At 41.9% G+C, this 19,806-nt stretch overlaps 1 protein-coding gene across 2 annotated transcripts in view; it reads left to right on the top strand.

Annotated features, from left to right (window-relative positions):
- The window catches only part of xpr1a (xenotropic and polytropic retrovirus receptor 1a), a 69,662-nt gene extending 53,631 nt beyond the window's left edge, over positions 1–16,031 (top strand). The window contains exons 4-15 of one of the 2 annotated variants that reach the window (XM_040129725.1): positions 1,755–1,975; positions 2,257–2,406; positions 2,596–2,679; positions 3,527–3,608; positions 3,840–4,027; positions 4,401–4,580; positions 7,302–7,470; positions 8,562–8,762; positions 14,389–14,555; positions 14,662–14,801; positions 15,033–15,257; positions 15,669–16,031. In XM_040129725.1, the coding sequence (XP_039985659.1) occupies positions 1,755–1,975; positions 2,257–2,406; positions 2,596–2,679; positions 3,527–3,608; positions 3,840–4,027; positions 4,401–4,580; positions 7,302–7,470; positions 8,562–8,762; positions 14,389–14,555; positions 14,662–14,801; positions 15,033–15,257; positions 15,669–15,726 (1,865 nt within the window). In that variant the 3' untranslated portion in view covers positions 15,727–16,031. Of the gene's footprint in view, positions 1–1,754; positions 1,976–2,256; positions 2,407–2,595; positions 2,680–3,526; positions 3,609–3,839; positions 4,028–4,400; positions 4,581–7,301; positions 7,471–8,561; positions 8,763–11,709; positions 11,915–14,388; positions 14,556–14,661; positions 14,802–15,032; positions 15,258–15,668 lie in introns of those variants that run through there. The other variant, XM_040129726.1, reaches the window with a different exon arrangement.
- Positions 16,032–19,806: the final 3,775 nt, after the last annotated feature.

The raw sequence follows: 19,806 nt of genomic DNA, 5'->3' as shown, positions 1-19,806 counted from the left end.
TTAAACACACACCAAAAAGAAATTTTTCCGACCGCTGGTTCAACAGAATATCCTTTCAGCCTCCCTGTTTCTGAAAGAGGAGGAAGATCAAAAGGCTCTTTAATATTCTCGATTAAACCCACATCATTGAGAGTCTCAACCACCAACACCTGTCTCTTTCCGGTTCATTAACCCCACACAGATGAGCCGTCCAGCCATGTCCTCTGCTGTGAAGTGCCACTGCACTCCCAGATGCTCAGCTTTAATCCAAGCCTACTTGTGACAGGCAGTCAGGGTCTTGACTTTCTCATGCCTCCTGCTGTTGTCATGGGTTCATCCAAGCATTGTTTTGACAGACAGTACGAGTCCAGTAGAAGGATTACGGTGAATTAAGATGTCAAAGAAAAACCGTGGCATTCCTGTGAGGCAGGTAGTGTGAGATCTGGAAATGTGTGTGTGGGTGTGTGTTAAAGCAACAAAGCGTGAAAGTCACCAGTGAGCCCTCCACATCACCATTGCTGGGTTTTTTTCAGTTTACGACAAGAGGAGCTGCTACTGGAGCCTCAGTTCCCCAGACTGTCAGGCTGGGACTAAGCCTCAAACTAAGTCAGATTGGGTTTGTTATCAGACTGCTATCACATAAAATACTGCAAGGAAATATCAGTGTGAGTCATGTGACTCCAGGTCTGTTTGTTTAATGCTCTCCCCTTCAGCTGGAAGACCTTGCAAGTCACAGCAGGAGCAGACATGACTTGCAAGTTTCTCAAAACAAGAAGTAACCATATATATATATATATACTTAATGCGAATAAGTAGTGTAACAATTTTGATTTAACCATTAAGTACACATCCTTTACCAAATCATGACATTATTGATCAGTTTATATCAGTTAATATAGATCAGTGTGTTGGGGATGATGAATAGGGATGTGCAAAAATCTTCATCTGTGTGACTTGGAGGTTTGCAGCTGCTAAGTCAAAAGACTGATGGCATAACGCAACCTAATGGTAGTTCTATTTGGACTAAAAAGCCCTTCTCGCAAAGTGTCAACAAGTCCGTACTTCTGTTTTTAGCAGAGCTTTAAAAAGTGGTTCATCTCAAGTGGTTTCTCACAATACATGTAAGAATAGAAAGAAGAGGAAATGAGGAAAAGGAGAAAATAATGGGGAAAGACAAAATATGGGCATCATGGGTGAGTGACTGAACCTTTTATGACTTCTGATTGGTTAAAAAAAAGAAAAAGTAGTGGGAGAAGGAGGGCTAATCTCTGTCAGAAAAGTAGGTAAAAGTGCAATAGAAATGCAGGTTACTGCCCAGGCCCTGTGTGATTCCGTCCCTTTCTCTCTGTGTGGGTTTATTAACCTATGTCTGACTCAGATAATGGTTCCTCACTGCAGCATTTACATGTCAGCTCAGCCTACTAGCCTCTATGTTTCTGTTTCCTGGAACAGAGTCGGGGAGAGGAGAGGAGAAGACAAGAGAGGAGTGTATAAAAGGCCTTTTTTTTAGTTGTCACCTTCTCTGTAGCTCCTTACAGAAACCTGTCCTCTGTAAGATCATCGATGTCAAACTGAGGAGTTAACATCTCTTACCAGCAGTTTCTCTGACAAAAGCCAAAGTGAAGGCATAATGGTTAAAACACAAGTCTAACAGAATGAGGAACTGTTTGCTTAACAGCATTTACCCCTATGCAGCTTATTCATGCTGTGGATATGCGCAGTATCAATATGTTGAATGTAGTGCAGTACTTATCTTCTTGTCTTGCCCTCTGTAGAAAAGCTTGCCGAAGCCCAGAGACGTTTTGCCACGCTGCAGAATGAGCTGCAGTCTTCACTGGACGCCCACCGCGAGAGCAACGTACCGCCCGGCCTGCGCAAACGCAAGACGATGTTTCACCTGTCGCAGGAGGAGCGCTGCAAACACCACAACATCAAGGACCTGAAGCTAGCCTTCAGCGAGTTCTACCTCAGCCTCATCCTGCTCCAGAACTACCAGGTTTCAGCACAAACACACACGCACACACACACACACACACACACACACACACACACACACACACACACACACACACACACACACACACACACACACACACACACACAAAGAAATGCTGATTAATGTATCAAACAGAGGAAGGAAGCATTCTTTAGAGAAATAATCACCAATATTCAATAAATGTGTGTTGTGCTGCAGTGCTTTGTTTTGAATAAATAAACCTTACAGTATCTCTGTCTGGTATTGATATGTGACGGTTGTTTCATTGTGGCCGTCTACAGAACCTGAACTTCACTGGTTTCCGTAAGATCCTGAAGAAACATGACAAGATCCTGGACACGCCTCGTGGGGCCGACTGGCGTGTTGCTCACGTGGAGGTGGCTCCTTTCTACACCTGCAAGAAGATCACACAGCTCATTTCCGAGACAGAGGTGCATGATCACGTGGACACAAACACACGCACGCACACAAACGCACGCACACAAAAACACACACAGACACACACACAAAAACAGAGAAACACACACAAACACATTATAATACAAAGATATCGGTGGACAACTAAACACATACGTAAAACCATACCACTGTAAGTAAATGTTTGTTGTCTGTGTCTCCAGACCCTCGTCACCACAGAGCTGGAGGGAGGAGATCGTCAGAAGGCCATGAAGAGGTTGAGAGTTCCCCCACTCGGGGCAGCTCAGGTCAGACATGCTAACCCTAACGTCTCAAGCAATGTTTACTTTCAGCCTGCAAATGCAGAAGAGTGATCAGTTCAGTTATATCAACGCTTTTTACCTCTTCAGTTTGTGTTGTTCGATTAATTTTCAGAGGAGGCAGGGAGGCTGCAAACCAAAACAGAAGAACTAAAAAATCGACAAAATATACACACAATAAATGTGTGTATATTTTTTCTATCACATAAGTCATTTCCTAAATCTCCACAATATTAAATTACCTATGAACAAAATTTGATATCTGTGCCTTTGAACATCCGAGCAAGGATAATCTTTGCATTTATCTTACTCTAATCTTGTTTTTTGAGGGTGGTGAACACAGGTTAAAAACAAAATGTGAGAAGCTTGTCATGAGAGGTATAGAGACAGGAAGGAGGATGGGTAGAGACAAAGCAAGAGAAACCATGAGAGCCTTCACTATTGATTTTATAAGTGCCTTTCCACTGTTGAACAGACAGGATATCTTTCAGAAATAATTGAAGCTAGTGGCACTTTACCCCCCTATGTTATATCTATTGTTATTACTGCATTAATTACTGTCATGTCCGACTTGAATTAAGCTGTGACTATTGATCCCTTTATTTCCCCTACAAACGTGGATAATAAATATATTCAAGCGGATGAAAGGAGCCAAAGCAGCTTTTTATGGAGATGCAGTCTGTAGGTTGTAGTTACATTAAGTTTTGTGTTATCTGAAGTTTGGAAATGACTGGAATCCTAATGCATATACAGTATCTGTGAATTTGTTAATATACACAGTTTTCAGGTGTCATTATTAATAATGTTTTTCTGCATTCCACTTCTTCTGGGTCAGCCTGCTTTGGCCTGGACAACCTTTCGTGTTGGACTCTACTGCGGCCTCTTTATCATTCTTGCCATCGCCTTTGTTCTCTCTGGTAAGTCACATAAACATTTGTATTCATACATTTGTCATATCCTTTTGAGTCCTCCACAATTTGTAATGTGTCAAAGATAACTGGTAGTTTTGGTAGTTTTTGTTTAAGGTCAATAGGGAGCATGACTACCAGGCTTTCATTGTTGTTATTCCCCAGATTTGTTATCAAGCAGACAGTCAAAGCTTTCCTGTTTTATATTCAAAAAGAAAAAATCCACCGTGGTTTTGTCAGGTGCTGTGTTTATCCGCTACGAGAACGTGTGGCCTCTGGTTCGGATCTATCGGGGCGGTTTCCTGTTGATCCAGTTCCTCTTCCTGTTGGGCATTAACACTTATGGATGGAGACAGGCTGGAGTCAACCATGTTCTCATCTTCGAGATCAATCCCCGCAACAACCTCTCACACCAACACCTGTTTGAGGTCAGAATGAAGAAACAAAGGAAACAATTATTTCTGTTACGGAATGATTTGCTGAGTCCTCCGAAAAATAAACTTTTTCTCTGTAATGAAGAAAGACAGCTTTGTTTTCAGATTGATAATGCATTTTTAAGACATGCAATTGGAATGAATGAGACTGTTTAGTCATTAGGGTAATCCAGATTCAAGAAATACATTTCATTCAGCAGAAACAATACATACCTAATGTCAACAGGGTTTTATTTATACCATAGAAAATAACAAACTCAAAGTAATTTGCACTGCATTATGCAGGTTACCTTGTTAATTGGGATTATGTGTCCAAAGAGCTTTCTTGTAATGCCAGTCTGTTCTGTTTCCTCTCTCTGTGCTACAGATCGCTGGTTTCCTGGGTGTGTTGTGGTGTATCAGCATCCTCTCCTGTCTCTACTCAGAGTACACCTACCTCCCCATGCAGATCAACCCTCTCATCCTTTATGGCTTCATGGTGCTTTTCCTCATCAACCCCTTCAAGACCTGCTACTACAAATCACGTTTCTGGCTCCTCAAGCTGCTGGTCAGTCCACCCATTTATTCAGTCATTTTCTTTCAGTCATCTGCTGCTTTAGTTTGCTTTGTTTGAAAGAATTACAGGGATGCCATTTGAACTTTGGTGTCCATTAATCATACACGCTAAGAGCATCTGAAATGTGTCTGACAGTGGTGTGTTTTGTCAGGAGTTAGATTTGTAATTCAAACTGGATAACTGAGTCCAACAGTCAAGGTTCATGGATACACAATGGCTAATGTTAACAACTGTGAGCCAGCAGTAAGTAATGCTTTAAAGGGACCGTTTTAACAAAATGAACAAAATGCAAACGCGACATGAGGCAGGGTGGGATATCTGCTCGGTATGTGGGCTGAGGATTAATTTTGGTATCCCTGCAACACAGAAGTACAGCAAAGCTCAAATGTAACCTGACTTGTGGCAGAGAGGGCAAGAGTGAGTTTTACTTTGAAATTTGTAGTTATTTGTATTCAAGAAAATGGTGGTTATTTGTAGGAGTGTACACAAAACCAAAAGTTTAACCCAACTTTAACAAGATACTTAACTCTGACCTTACCCAAAATCATATTTCTGAACTTAAAACGCCCCAAAAATTCACAGAAAACATAACCAGATATAGAAAAATGTTTATTGATGCAACATTCTAAATAATTTGGCCATCGCTTTTTGTAGCACATGATACAAAATTTGCTCTATTTGCAGAATATCCTTCAAACTGCCATAGAAATATACTGACTCTAGACAGTCTAGATAAGGTGATACTGTAGGTTGCTTAAGTTTAAGGGACTTTAGTTAGATTTGTTTTGACTGCCCTTCCCCATATCTGTGGGATAAGGCACCTTATGAGGTCTTTTTCCTAGTGCTAGTTCCTAGGTTCATTTTTATTTTTGGCATTATGATCCTAAACCAACACAAAATGTTGCTGTAAGAAACCAATTAAATATGAGTTTGTGTCAGCTATTAGTCTTTTTATAGTAGTGTATTTTGTTGCCGCAATATACTGCTGACACAATTTAAATATGCATCGTGTGTGTGTGTGCGCGCTTGTGTGTGTGAGTATCTCTGTCTCTCACAGTGAATGCATGTACGATTCAGATATCTATCTCAAGTCTCATGTGTACAAAGCCTTGCTATGTTAGTCTGTTCTTTGTCTAAGCTGTGCTACCGGCCTGCGGGAGAGAGGGTGGGGTGTGTGTGTGTGGAGGGGGGATTGTGAGACGGAGGGCAGGGGGGGTTTAGGGATAATAGAATGCAGCCTCGTCTCAGGGGAGTTGGAGGCTGTGACTGTGCAATCATTACAGGCACAGATCTATCAGTATGCTGATGCCCTGAGCACCTCTGTCCCTCCTCCTCTCCCTCCTCTTCTCCTCACACTTCAGGCCTCCTCCCTCCCTCCTCACTTCCCCGCCTCTCCCCCAAAAGCAGCAGACCCCCTCCTCATATTCTTGTCCTTTCTTTCACAGCTCCCCACAGTCCTCATCAACATTCCCTCAACCATCCTCCACTGGTGTGGCTCCATAATCAGCCTCAGTCTTGAATGGCCCTGCACAATCATAACAACCCACACAGAATTAGAGCTGATATGAGCTGGTTTTCATGATTGTCATTCACAGAGCCTCATGGAATGAGCAATACTTGATTAAGGATATTTCAGGAGAAATTGTAGTTTTATTGGAGCAAACAATCTTGTTTTCTTTCCAAGCAGTGCTATAAATTCTATCCATTCCAGGTGTGCTAATTTCCTCAGACAATAAACACCAGACAGAAGACAAAAATTTCATTAGAGGACAAACTGCAGAGGTAGCACCTTGATTACTAGTGTTTGCTCAAGAAATGAAAACCTAACCACATGACTGCAGCAGGCTTAGCCTTGAGACATCCACACAGAGCGGATATGGGTGAGATGGCCACTCGATCAATACAGACTTTGATTGACAGGTTAGGAGAAATATGTAATAAGCACATTTGTGTGGAGAAAAAAAAAAAAAAAAAAAAAAGGAAGATCAATATTCTTTGACATTTGCAGTGGAGGGAGAGCGTGTGTGGGTTTGTGCATCTGACAGTGTACATGGATACATGGAGAGAGGCATACAGTGGCTCCTGAATGTCACATGTGGCCTGGGGGGTAAATGGAAAGAGTTGAGCAAGTTGTATCATTTTACAGAGCGTGGTCGATAACCGAGCTCCTGCCAAAAGTCATTTCCCAAATAACACGCCCGTAGAAACCAACTCACGCCACAGAACACTGCCAGGTCTTTTCATGTGCTTTTGTTGTACACCAGTGAGTAGTTACACACAAATCAACAAATACATGCGTGACTCATTGGGGTGTCCTGTGGTGTGCTGATAAGGTAGTCTGGAGGCTTTATCCCTTTGTGTGTTACACATTTAATAAAGGGTTGTTCCCTGCTTTGCTCTTCTCTACTGAAGTACTGCAACAGTTGCACACTAATTAATTGTAGACTATTTCAGTCCTAGCGTTGAAACTACAGACACATAATCCACATTTACTGTAACATCTGAGGTAAATGTTGTAGCATAGAGGTCAGTCAAGGTGTTCTCTGAAATGCACCAAATATTTTTCAGATGCTTTTATATACTCTTCCTGGTGTATATTTAACTCAATGGGATTAGAATGACTATTACTACAAAAGTAATGCTTAACTCTAACAAGTCACTGGTCTGCCTCTTCATTCACCTTCCTCCTTTCCACTCTTTGTCTGTTCCCAGTTTCGTGTGTTCACAGCGCCATTTCACCGCGTGGAGTTTGCAGACTTCTGGCTGGCTGATCAGCTGAACTCTCTGGTGTTTGTTCTGATGGACCTGGAGTATCTCATCTGCTTCTACATCTTTGAGCTGCAGTGGAGCCACAGCAAGGGCCTGTTGCCCAAGTTTAAAGGTGAAACATTAAATCAGAATGGCTTAATCTTAAACTTTGTGTCTTCTGCACCTCTGTCTGTTGTTTCCCTCTATCACTGTTATAAAAAATAAATGAAAATAATTGAATACTATTGTTTAACATCTAAAAGTAATGATTTCTGGACCCACAGTGTTTGGCTATAAAGTTTCTCATTTCCTGTATAAATATAATACCATATCATGCATTACCAATTTAATCTAACCAAAATAATGACTACATTTGTCCTATTCTTTTAACACAAAAACAGAAGGTGTTAGTGTCAGCCTCTAACGATCAAAAAGAAGGGCTGAATTCTTTATAGACTCACCATTTTTTCCAACATCCTTTAAGAATAGGCAGAACTACTTCTGTATTAAGTAGCCTCATTGACAGTAATGCAGCTCAACCATGCAACATTTGTAGTCTTGAGTAAATATTGTGTTTGGTTTTTTTCTTTACTGGAAAATTGTACTCTCCTGTATTCACATTACATACAGAAACAACAGCTCTATACAAAGTTCACAATTGTTCTCAGGGGGTTGTTGAAATGGAAAATGTAGAAAACTGAAGTAAATATACACAGATGATACATGTGGAAAGTGGGAACACCAGAAACATACAGTAAATAGCAACACTTAGACACAAAAAATATCCTGAAATGCAACATTACAGATGGTACAGATGGTATAGACAACAGATGCTTGAATATATACCATAAATTTGTTTTAATGTTTGATGGTAATCATAGTGTTTCTTCTTAACTCACATCATAACATGTAGATAAAGACACAAATCTTCTAAATGTGACATGCTAAGTTGACAGTGTACCAGACAGTGTCCTGTCAGGAAATGTGATGGGAACAAGGTTTTAATTGCTGTCCGTCAACTCCACCAACAGTGACACCTTGGCCTCCACGCAGCCAATTAACATGGAGCTAATGGAACGGATATGTTTGGCCACAGAGGTCGCCATGTGACTCTCATAATGATGAGCTTTTCTGTGGGGTGGATATTGCGGAGAGAAAAGAGAGAGCGAGAGAACAAGGGCATGAGATTATAACATCATCTTCTACTATTCTTTTCTATTCCAGACCCTGATGACTACGTCTGTCACAGCTACTCGTACGGTCTGCGTGCCATCATCCAGTGTCTGCCCGCCTGGTTCCGCTTCATCCAATGCCTGAGGCGCTATCGCGACACCAAGAGGGCCTTCCCTCACCTGGTGAACGCCGGGAAATATTCTACCACCTTCTTTGTTGTCACCTTCGCTGCGCTCTACGCCACACACAGAGGTAGGACAAAGGACACAGAAATGTATATAGACTCATGTCTATTTTGTGTGTCATGCACCCCAGGAAGTAAGTTTGATGCGAGCTGATTAGACATGGTTACCCATTTTCTGTTAGTTTCAGTGCTGTAAGATCACAGCTTTGAATCACAGAGGAACCCAGAATAGACAGAAATAAGTCTGATGGCTGAAAATCTACAAACTAAAGCAGCAGTATCTGTGTGTTGCTGTGCTACAGGAGCTTGTCAACAAAACACAGGCTTTTGAGCTGTTGTATTAAGTCATATGTGTGCTCAGAAAGTGGAGGTGACATTGAGTGCAAATGCTACAACTTGCCCTTGGTTTCCTTGCCAGTGCCTGGAGCTTTATAATGGAAATGGGAAAGGTTTGTCAAACACAGGCATGGATAAACAAGGTACTGCTCTCGCAATATGGCATTTAATCTGAGGGCAGGAGCAGAGGAGTAGTAGCAAAATCGGAAAATAGAGGGAAAGAAAAATATATGCTCCCATTTGAGATCTATCAGAAACAAGATTGGAAGGAGAAAAACTGAGGAAAAGAGAGAGCGGTTACCATTAAAAGTCAAGTCACTCTCCCTCTGACAGCTTCACAATTAGACGGCAATTATTCTGATTCAGAGGCTGTATCACAAAGGAGTTCATGTTCAAAGCCACAGCACCCAGGCAATAAAAACATCCCTTCAGCATTCAGCGTTTTTGTTTCAGTTCTCCATCTCAGATATTTGGCCACACAATTCGTTTCAAAGCAGTTTTTTTCAGCCACTCATATTTAAAATCTTGTCAGATGCCAGTTCATATATTTATTTGCCAGCAAAATGCCAGCTATGAAACTTCATCTTCACCCTCCCAAACCACTAAATCTTACATCCCAGCTTGACTTTATTCCTTTCCAATGTAAATTCAAATCAAGACACATACGTTTGAGAGAGAGACAGACACACAAACAGATAGACATGTCTTTTCTTATGCAGTGCAGGAGGAAAGGTGTTCATTAAACCATATCCTCGTTCCTCCTCTGGTCTGAAACTCTTAGACCCGTAGATTAGTGGCCTCTCTTCATGTGTTATTCTGTATGAAGATGTCGTTCATCCCGCATGATTATGGAGGCCGAGACCAATCGCTGGTTAAGTGAAGGATGAGGTTGGGAGGACAGACACTTGCACACACAGTAACACACACACACATGTGGATTGTGATGATGTCAGAATATCCTGCATTCAAATACGGAAATGATGCATAAACAGCCTCCGAAGCAATAAAAGTACAAATTACAGGTATGAGAAAAGCCTTTACCACTGATGCTCGCTATAGTCTGAGTGCACACAGGACAGATGATGCCCAGTCTGCGTGCATTTCCGAGCATCTGCCAGAGAAGACAGCTGGGTGGTGTCGTGTTCACACCACTGGGTCCAGCTGTAAAAGGTGGCTTGATTGTCAGTCAGTATCTGGCAGAGCTCCCACTGTCTGTGTGTGGGATGTGTCACCTTCATTTCTAACTCGATCGCAGCCCCGATGACTACTGTGTGACCTCACGGCCTCGCCGCCTCACTCATTCCTGGAACTGCCCACATTTAGCTCCGGGAAAGCAAAAATACTGAAACCATAAATGCAACAAATAAATTAGGGTTTATCTGTTAGAGGACTGAGTGTTGTGCAGTGTCCAGCGCTTCCGTTTGCAGCAGATCTAAATCTGTTAATTTACTAGCCACAGTCTCCTCTCTGGTATATATGGGTCAAACTGTGATGCAGTTTTGGAAAATAAAGTCCCAAACTTTTTCAAAAATGCGTTGTGTCGATCTTGGATTTGAGGTTGAACCATTTAGATGTGGTGCAGCAAATGGAGCAGAGTTCTCCCCTCAGAGAAACGTTCGATTCAGTGCTGTGAAGAACTGATTGGACACTGTCATGAAACTGTAATCTTAGCGGATGCTCAGAGGCCTGTAGCCACAGAGATATAGGATGGTTTCCGGGTTTAGGCAGAGTTACCAAAACCTGTAAGATACAGTGAAAGGCCTTATACTGTATCTTACAGTAAAATAAAGCAGATACTACTTGTTATATCAATATGGACTCTGCTTTATGTACAGTGGCTTGAGACTTATTGCTGTTTTAGATGCGGGGGAGTTAGAGGCCTAATGCTGATTCAAGCCCTTGGGATTTATCTCATGGACAGGCAAAGGTAGGAGAACAGGATGTTGCATGGTAAACAAGATTAGTGCGAGCATCTGATAGATAGGGGGAAAACAAAACGCACAGAGTGAATTACAAAATAAGAGATCACGAATGAAGAGAAATGCAGAGGTGTCTGTCAAGTTAGTTCATGGATGGTTTTAAAGACATCCCTCCATCTGTAACATCAACATCAAAAACTCCAGCAACAATAACCCTGAGAAAAGAGGAATATTACTCCTGCTGGTCTTTGTGAGTCGTTAAGTGTGGTGGTGAGGGCTGGAAATGAATTGTGTCAAGCTGCAGTAAAGGATCAGTAAATTTAGAGCTGATGGAGCATGTAGGGGGAGGTAAAAATGAGAGATTAGATGGAGGGAGAGTAAAAACAAAAACAGCACCGGAGGTTTAGGAGGACTGACCTGATAGGCATGGTGCTTCTCAGATTTGATAGATATCAAAATACAAATAATGGTAGAAAAGAGAGGAGGAGGAAGGGAGAAGAGGGATGGAGAGAAATGTTTAATTACCAGCCCTGGGCTGAACACATCTTCTGGACTCTGCTGGAATAGAGATGAGCCTAGAGCTGACAGCTTTTATAACTTCATTTCATGTACTGACCCTTCATTCATTATCGGGAGAGGAATTGCAACACACACACTAACACACCCTCATTCAAACACACGTTAGCCAATGAAGATAAAAGACACTCCTGAGTCAAATCTCTCTCTCTGCCTGCCTGAACTCTAATTCACCCCTGCTAAGGCCAAACAGACTCCTGCTACAGCACATATATTCACATCAGGACCCAGGCACGGGCTGAGTTAACCATCTGATGAAGGTGCATCCTCTGTGCATGTGAACAATATCTCTGGACATGAAGAAGTCCACTGAATAAGTAATATCAGCAAAATGTACTTGAAGTATCCACAATAAAAGTACTCATTTTTAAAAATCAGCCTCCGTGACTGATATTATTTTCATATAATACATTAGCATTTCACGTTTGCAGCTGGTTGCAGTGGAGTTTTAACGACTTTATATACACTTAGATAGTTCAGTCCAGTGGTTACCAAACTAAGTAGTTCTGCTAGCCAAATTTATAGTTGTTCATTTTTTTTGGTCTTTTCTCTAATCTTATTTAAGTGAAACCAAAGTCTAGAGGGGAAATCACTCTTAAGGGGAACTGCTAACAACTCATAGACAGAGGGCCCCAGATAGACACTGCTTTTCTATGAGGGGCCACAAGCCAAAAAGGTCTGTAACAATACACTGTATTTTAAAAGCATATCACATGTGTCTTAGTGTAAAATCTTAAGGTGAAAAGTAACAAGTAACTTTATTCTGTAGATAAATGTAATGGAGTAAAAAAAACTCCTCAAAAATGCAGTGAGGTAGATGTATAAAGTAGCAGAAAATGAAAAATACTCATGCACAGAACCTGAGTAAATACACTTAGTTACTTTTCACCACTGCCTGTGGCTGAGTGGTCTCCAGGTGCAGGATTCTTTGTTGATGGATTTGGTTGCCACGGCAACAGATGAGAAATGGCTGATATCAGGGACTGATTTGTTCTCGTCGTTAACGAGTACAAATCATTTTCGATGAGAATGAAAGTAGGAAGTGGGCCTGTTGCATAAAATGAGCCTGCTGATTTGCTCTGTCTTTAATAGTGTTTATCCTCTTGGGTGCCTGTGGACAACAACAGGTACTGTGTGCTGTGTGTGTGTGTGTGTGAGAGAGAGAGAGAGAGAGAGAGAGAGAGAGAGACTACTATCCTACTAGTGTGGGAGAGGCGCAGTGACCAGCGCTGCACTGCGCCCCCCCTGAGCATCCAATCAATGTCCATCTCACCATGTTTAACCTGTTAATGGCCCAGTGGTTAACCAGCCAGGCGGGAAAAAACATCAGCCTTCACAGAAACTGAAGGGTTAAATACTTCAACACTTTACAAGCCGTGGAAATCACATCAGTGGATATCTTCCTGTGAAAAGACACTATTGTCGTGGACTACGTTTAATCTACGGCTGGGAAATCTCAGGGTGGCCGCAGGGAGTACTTCCGTCCCATTGCTCAGCTGAGTAGGCAAACGGCACAATGGACACAGCAGTTAACAGAGCAGCAGCAGCAATTCTCTGGTAGAAATGTCCCCCACTCTGCTCCCCGGCGTCCCATTGGCCTTAAGCAGGGAGAAGCAGTGATTATGACAAATGGGAGCGAGGCTGGTCCCTGTCTGGTGGCTGCTTTCTGTGTCTGTCTGAATCACTGTGTTAGGCCACTAGGTGCTGATTTATACTGCTTGAGGAACAAGCAAGTCACGTCCACAGCGACTGTGCATAGACCCGCACACAATGCTGAGCCCTGCTGTCTACACACTCTGACAATATGCAGTACATTAAACACACGTAAACTAACACCAGGCTTGTTTAATACTCGACAAGCTGAGGGCAGGTTGACCAACAATCCTTTTTGCTATCATTACAGCCAACAGGCAATAAGCATGGTCTGCTGCTTCAACGTCATGTCAGTGAATGATTAAGTCTGTTTATGATGAGGTGTGGCAAAGAGAGCAGAACAGAACTACTAGTTCATTATACTTTACATTTTACACGGGGTTAATCATAAGAACACTCCACATGGAATCAAATAAGGAATGAACAACTTAGTGCTGCACGGATTACTCAATTAATTGACTAGTTTATCAACAGAAAATTGTCAACAATTATGACAATCAATTAATCATTTAAGTATAATTTAAGTATAATATACACACAGCTTAGTACCCTAACATTGGCGTTACCTTCGAACGATTCACTCACACACACACACACACACACACACACACACACACACACACACAAATGTCTTTTTGTTGAAACACTGAAAAACGAGTTTGGATCAACATGACAGAACTGCACGGTGACTGCACTGGACACTTTCTTTCAGTTCCTGTATGTAACTGCAGTAATAAGCTCAACTCCAAAAAAAAGAGGTAGTGATATTTGAATAGATTCCCTTTATAATACCAGAAAAAAAGGAACTACTGTTGTAAGTTTTATCGCTTTTGTGGAGTCCCTCAAGCTCCGCTTCCCAGTCCAGCTGCTTGCTCTGGGCTCACTAAGTGAATAACCTACAACATAGTGTTTAATTTAATGTTGTCATCTTGTATTTGATGGAAAATGTCCTGATGTAAGTGGGAATTAAACTCTTAATGTAACAGTTGTCCTGTGGACAACTATTACATTAAGCCATTGCTAGTGTATTCTTGATAGGAGGGCTCCCTCTAGCGGTCAAAGTGTTATTGGAAAAGTTGCGCTGATACCTTTGAGATTCAGCTTTTTACGTCAGATCTGAACACATCATGCAATCAACTTTGAAACTAACGCAAAGAAAAGAATTTCAAGGGTGAATGTCATCTGAAACGAGCTGTGTTTGTGCGTTCAGAACAAGGACATACAGACGCCGACATGTTCTTCTACCTGCTGATCGCGTTCTCGACCATCAGCTCCCTGTACACACTGATCTGGGATCTGCGTATGGACTGGGGTCTGTTTGACCGCGGAGCCGGAGAAAATACTTTCCTCCGAGAAGAAATAGTTTACCCCCACAAGGTAGAGTCTGAGAGAAGTGCCATGCATATCGCGCACGCACGCACGCACGCACGCACACACACACACACACACACACACAGTTACCTAATCCCATGTCCTCCTTCAGGCCTACTACTACTGTGCCATAATAGAAGATGTGATCCTGCGTTTTGCCTGGACGATCCAGATCTCGCTGACTACAATGACCAAGATCCACTCTGTGGGCGACATCGTAGCCACGGTGCTGGCTCCTCTCGAGGTCTTCAGGTGGGTCTCGTGCTTCCTTTTTGCCCCCCCCCACACACACACACACACCGACGCTCACACGTGGTGCTGTGCAGGACGAGGAACTCGTATCCTTTCAAAAAGCTGTTTGAACGACCGAGAGACACCTGGATATGAACAGAGGACGGAGACACCGGATCTCCGCAGGCATCACAGTGCTGCAGCTGCAGACCAGCCGGCCCCATCAGCACCCTCACCTTTCTCTCTCCGCAGGCGCTTTGTGTGGAACTTCTTCCGCCTGGAGAACGAGCACCTGAATAACTGCGGCGAGTTTCGTGCGGTGAGGGATATCTCGGTGGCGCCGCTCAACGCTGACGACCAGACGCTGCTGGAGCAGATGATGGACCAGGAGGACGGCGTCCGAAACCGCTCGGGCAAAAAGACCTGGAAGAGGTCCTACAGCCTGTCGCTCCGGCGCCCCCTACTGTCCTCCTCACAGTAAGGAAAAGCGCATGGCATTGACATCAGGCTCATATGCTCATACATTTCCATAAATGCATACAGGTCCTGGATTTATCATGCATCCATCGTGATCCATCAAGGTTGGAGCGATGGACTCAATGTTTGACTTAAACATAGAAAAAAAACATAGAAAATAGAACTAAAAAACTGAACCACTGGATCACGTGAACAAAAAAATTGATAATGTTTGTTGAGTTGTTGTTTTTTTTTTCAGGAAGCACTCAAGGTAAAAGGTATCATAAACACCCCCCAAGAAAAGGATCACCTCACGTCTGTTGTTGTTCAAGATGAAAATATTAAGGATTTGGCTTTAGTATAACTGTTGAAGTCATAATTCTACATACGAAAAATAGATATCATGTAATATTTTAAATCCTTTTTTTCTAGATCGAAAAAGGACACAAAGGTGCTAATTGAAGACACGGATGATGAGGCCTTCAGCTGAGTCCACAACGTCCGCATGTACCACACACACAAACACACACACACACACACACACGCAGGCAGACATACTATACTTATATGGGCCTCAGACACTAACACCCAACCTCAACCCTTCTCCCTTATAGTTCTTTCTCTGTGTAGTAACCCTAACCTTCAGTCTAAACCTTTAAATCAGTGAGGACTGTCAGTCTACCCTCACTTTGGAGAATTTACCTCATCTTTACTTCCTCGTGAGTATATTTGGTCTTTATAAGTATAGAAATACACACACTGTAATGTAGAAACACACACACACACACACACACACACACATACACATACACAGATAAACCTGCTGAAGCACAAACATAATTTAACATTGCTACAGTTGAGGAGAGAGCTAACGCCACAGAGACAGACAGCTGGACAGATGTCATGGGAAACCCTCTGCACATAACTAGAAACACAGACCACACTGCCCTGGGATTATCCTCTTCTTTTTTAAATAGACTTTTCTTAGTATGGGTTGTTTACTTTGAGATATTTCTGTTTCTTTAGATTTTCCTTTATTTTTCCTGGTTTTATTTAGGAGAAGCTACATAGATAGGCTACAGACGACTGTTTACACGCCTTTTTAACTATACTAAGATCAACAGGGAGAAGACAAAGCCAATCAAAAGACTAAATATTAATCAATAGACACCTGAGGAAGGACTCTACACACATCACAGCATATCAAGACAAATCAACTGGTTTCAACCTGTTGATTCTTTTTATACTCCATCTTTTTTTTCTTCTTCTTTTTTTTTTTTTTTGTTGAGTTGTAATAATGTCAGTGTACAATCAAAACCCTGGAGGCACTTTCAGGAAAAGTGGATTTAATACACAAAACATGAAAAAAAAAAACCTACTTGTACACAAAAAGGGATGTTTTTATTCAAACATTTCTGGTCTGTGAAGTTGCTTTGTAATATATTTAATATATTTTGATGTGCATTATTACTCTATTGTAGTTGTTCAGTACTTCTACATGTGTTGTTTATATACTAGTGAGACTAGTTTGAGCATCCACAAGATGATTGTTATTGTATTTTATAATGTTTGGAATGTTTTTCTTGGTTAGACTTGTGCCACGTTTTTAATAAGATCATTGTTAGACCACGATTTTATCCCTAACCTCAGATTAGTGCAAAAACGACTTGTGAATTAAGACATTTACCGTGTCACACCATTTTAAAGTGCCCTGTTAGCTACTATCTATTGTATGTGCATTGCTATTCTTTGCATTAACTACCAAGCTCTGTTTTTATGAATGTGTCTGTGGCTAGAGTAGCTTTGTCCATTCAACCTGCCTGAGAAAGTCAAAAGTAACAGAGCCAAAAGCTTATTTAAAGATTGGACTGCTTTTATTTTATTTTTACAAAAGTAAATGTTTTATTGGGCTGTTTTAGCAGGTAGGTTCTGTCTTGTTGGAATTCCCAGTGATATGAGTAGAATTACTAGTGTTACTGTCAATGTTTGTGTATAATAGAATGATAAGAGTCAAAGCCCTGAGCGTATACGCCAGTGGTTCTCAAACTGGGAGCGGGAACAAGTGGTAAGACGTGGAGCGCTTTTTTAAGACAACAAAAGATGTTTGAGACCCACTTGGCAGCACAGGTGCATTGCCACACACTTCACATGATCACGACAAACGAGCACTGCTAGATGTTCTGGGCCCTCTGACAAAAGCTCCGTGTTGCCAGATTGGACAGTTTTCCACCCAGCCTGTCTACTTTTTAAGTAACTGTGTAGGTAAAAATAGTTTTGGGCAGTTTGGGGTGATTTGGGTTTTCTTTTTATGCTCCTAAAACAGAGGTATGAGGATGAAAAACCCCATCCAACATCTGAAATTAAAAAAACTGGGCTCCTTTTATGATGATAAGGCTACTTGGTGGCACGCAGATCTGGCAACACTGCATAAATTCATTGATGGCCCTTAAACAGTAATTACTTGTAATCCTTGACATGTCTTACAGCTCCTGTCTGGCTCTGGGCTTCTGAATCAGGGACCCAGAGTCAGGTCTCGACACATTCGACACATTCTGCATCACTGTCACCAGATACATGTGTGTTTGACTCTAATGTTGAATGTTGCCTCATTCATTTTAGCACTTTCAAAAAAAAAAAAACGATTACAAGTTTGAATTTGTTAGATCAAATGTAATCTACATTTTGGATAAGGAAAGTTAGTAACAACCAGGATAATGTGCTGTACATCTGATGTCCTCTCTATGCCCCCTCGTCTTACTCTCAAACCCCCAGCTCACACTTGTCAAAGTAGAAGCAGCAGCTGTGGCTTATCATTTTAAAGTGTGCCACTGTTGGTGCTGCTGTTAAATGGCCGCCCTGGCTTACAGAGAAATGATGCCAGCTTTAATGCTGGTGTGTGTGTGTTTCACTGTCTCTTCTCGCTCTGCTGTTCCTCCCTGTGGCTACACTGAGTCACCATCAGCCAGTCATGAGACAAAGCCCAGGGAGCTACAAGACACGTGTTACAGAAATGTCTTGTTTCTCCTACATCTGTTCTTTTTTTTGTTTGTTTGCTTTTTGTTTTTTGGGGGGGGGGTTTGTCCCATAGCGGCTAAAACACTGAAAAGTTTCTGTGTGTAATGAGTTGAATGTGAACTGGAAATCTAGAAAGTCAAATGTTGTGTCTGTTAAGGTTTAAAAGACAGGTAGCTTCCCTGTCTATTTAAATACATTGGACGAATGCCATAACTCCATGACAAACACACACACACACACACCTACACACACTAAAAACCCACATCGCCTCTTGTTTCGGAGAGCACAACACTACAGCAGATAGTTTTGTGAAAAGGCTCTGTTGTCTTGCCTGCATGCTGCTTTTGTTTTACATTGTACATAGATCTTAATTTATTTGACATGATGTGTATATTAGCAATCATTGTAGCCACTGTGACAATGACTGATTTCATATGTTGCCATTTTTGCTCCAAGCAGTATTTTCTAGGTGATGAGGAGCTTTTTGTCGACCGTCCACAATCCTGCACTCTTTTTCAATGTGTAAATCTGTTGAAAGTGTGTTTGTATAAAAATAGAGGAGAAAAAAAAATCCATAGAAATGGAGAACGTGATTGGTTGTATCTTGTTGGTGATTCCTTCTTAGTTCAAGGCTCCGTCATCTCCAAGGGAGGGGTGGGGTTTACGTCCAGGGCTCATGGAGGAGGTGGGGACGAGGGGAGCAGATTCCCGGGTCCTGAAGCTGTCATCCTGTTTGTACAGTTGTGAATGTGCATGAAAATATTGTGGCCGTTACATCTGTAGTTGTAAACAGCCCTGCAGACAGGAGCACTTTGACACACTGTAGTAGGGCGCAGGAACAGACCCCAGTCCAGAGAGGACCCACATCGTAACAAGATACTGTTATACTGATCCCAGATCTGCCTGAGATTCTCGTGAATATCTCGTAAACAGATCTAGGATCTTTATTTGCTCGCTGGAAGCATTTCGAGATGCTTCTCTGTGAGAAAAACAAACGTTTTAGTGACCACAGTCTGTTCACAGATGGTCTGTGTGTGGAACCCGCAGACAGAGCCAAAACCAGGGTTATTTTGTACAGTTTGTGTTTGATGACATGATGATAGTGAAAAGCCCTGACATCCCATGTTCCTCATGGATGGAAACCTCCAATGCTTGCTGAAACCCCCATGATGTTAAAGTGCTTGATATGTGTGCATCCTCCCCCTCTCCCTCCCTCCCGCTCTCGGTGTTGTTCGTACCCTCTCGCAGACCTAGATGAACGTGGTAGTACATGTAGTTTGGTAGATGTGCCACTTTAATAAGATACAAAAAAAAAAAAGAGATAATAGAAGAAATACATTGTGGCTAAATGTGATTTTTAACAGACATAAAGAAAGGAAAATGTCCGATCCATCCTCCCCGAGTCCCTCTTACAGAGTAGTTTGTACATGTCGAGTGTATAACACTGTTCTATGATGGTTTTCCTGATGGTATTTGTATTTCTGTATGCACTTTGGTGATCCTGTCATATCTGGGTTTTATAAACCACAATTATTTTTAAATCTCACTCTGCCTC

Source organism: Xiphias gladius, chromosome 6 (genome assembly GCF_016859285.1).
Source record: "Xiphias gladius isolate SHS-SW01 ecotype Sanya breed wild chromosome 6, ASM1685928v1, whole genome shotgun sequence".
NCBI lineage: Eukaryota > Metazoa > Chordata > Actinopteri > Istiophoriformes > Xiphiidae > Xiphias > Xiphias gladius.
The sequence above is the reverse complement of the archived record's forward strand: the minus strand, read 5'-3'. Positions and strand labels throughout refer to the sequence as shown.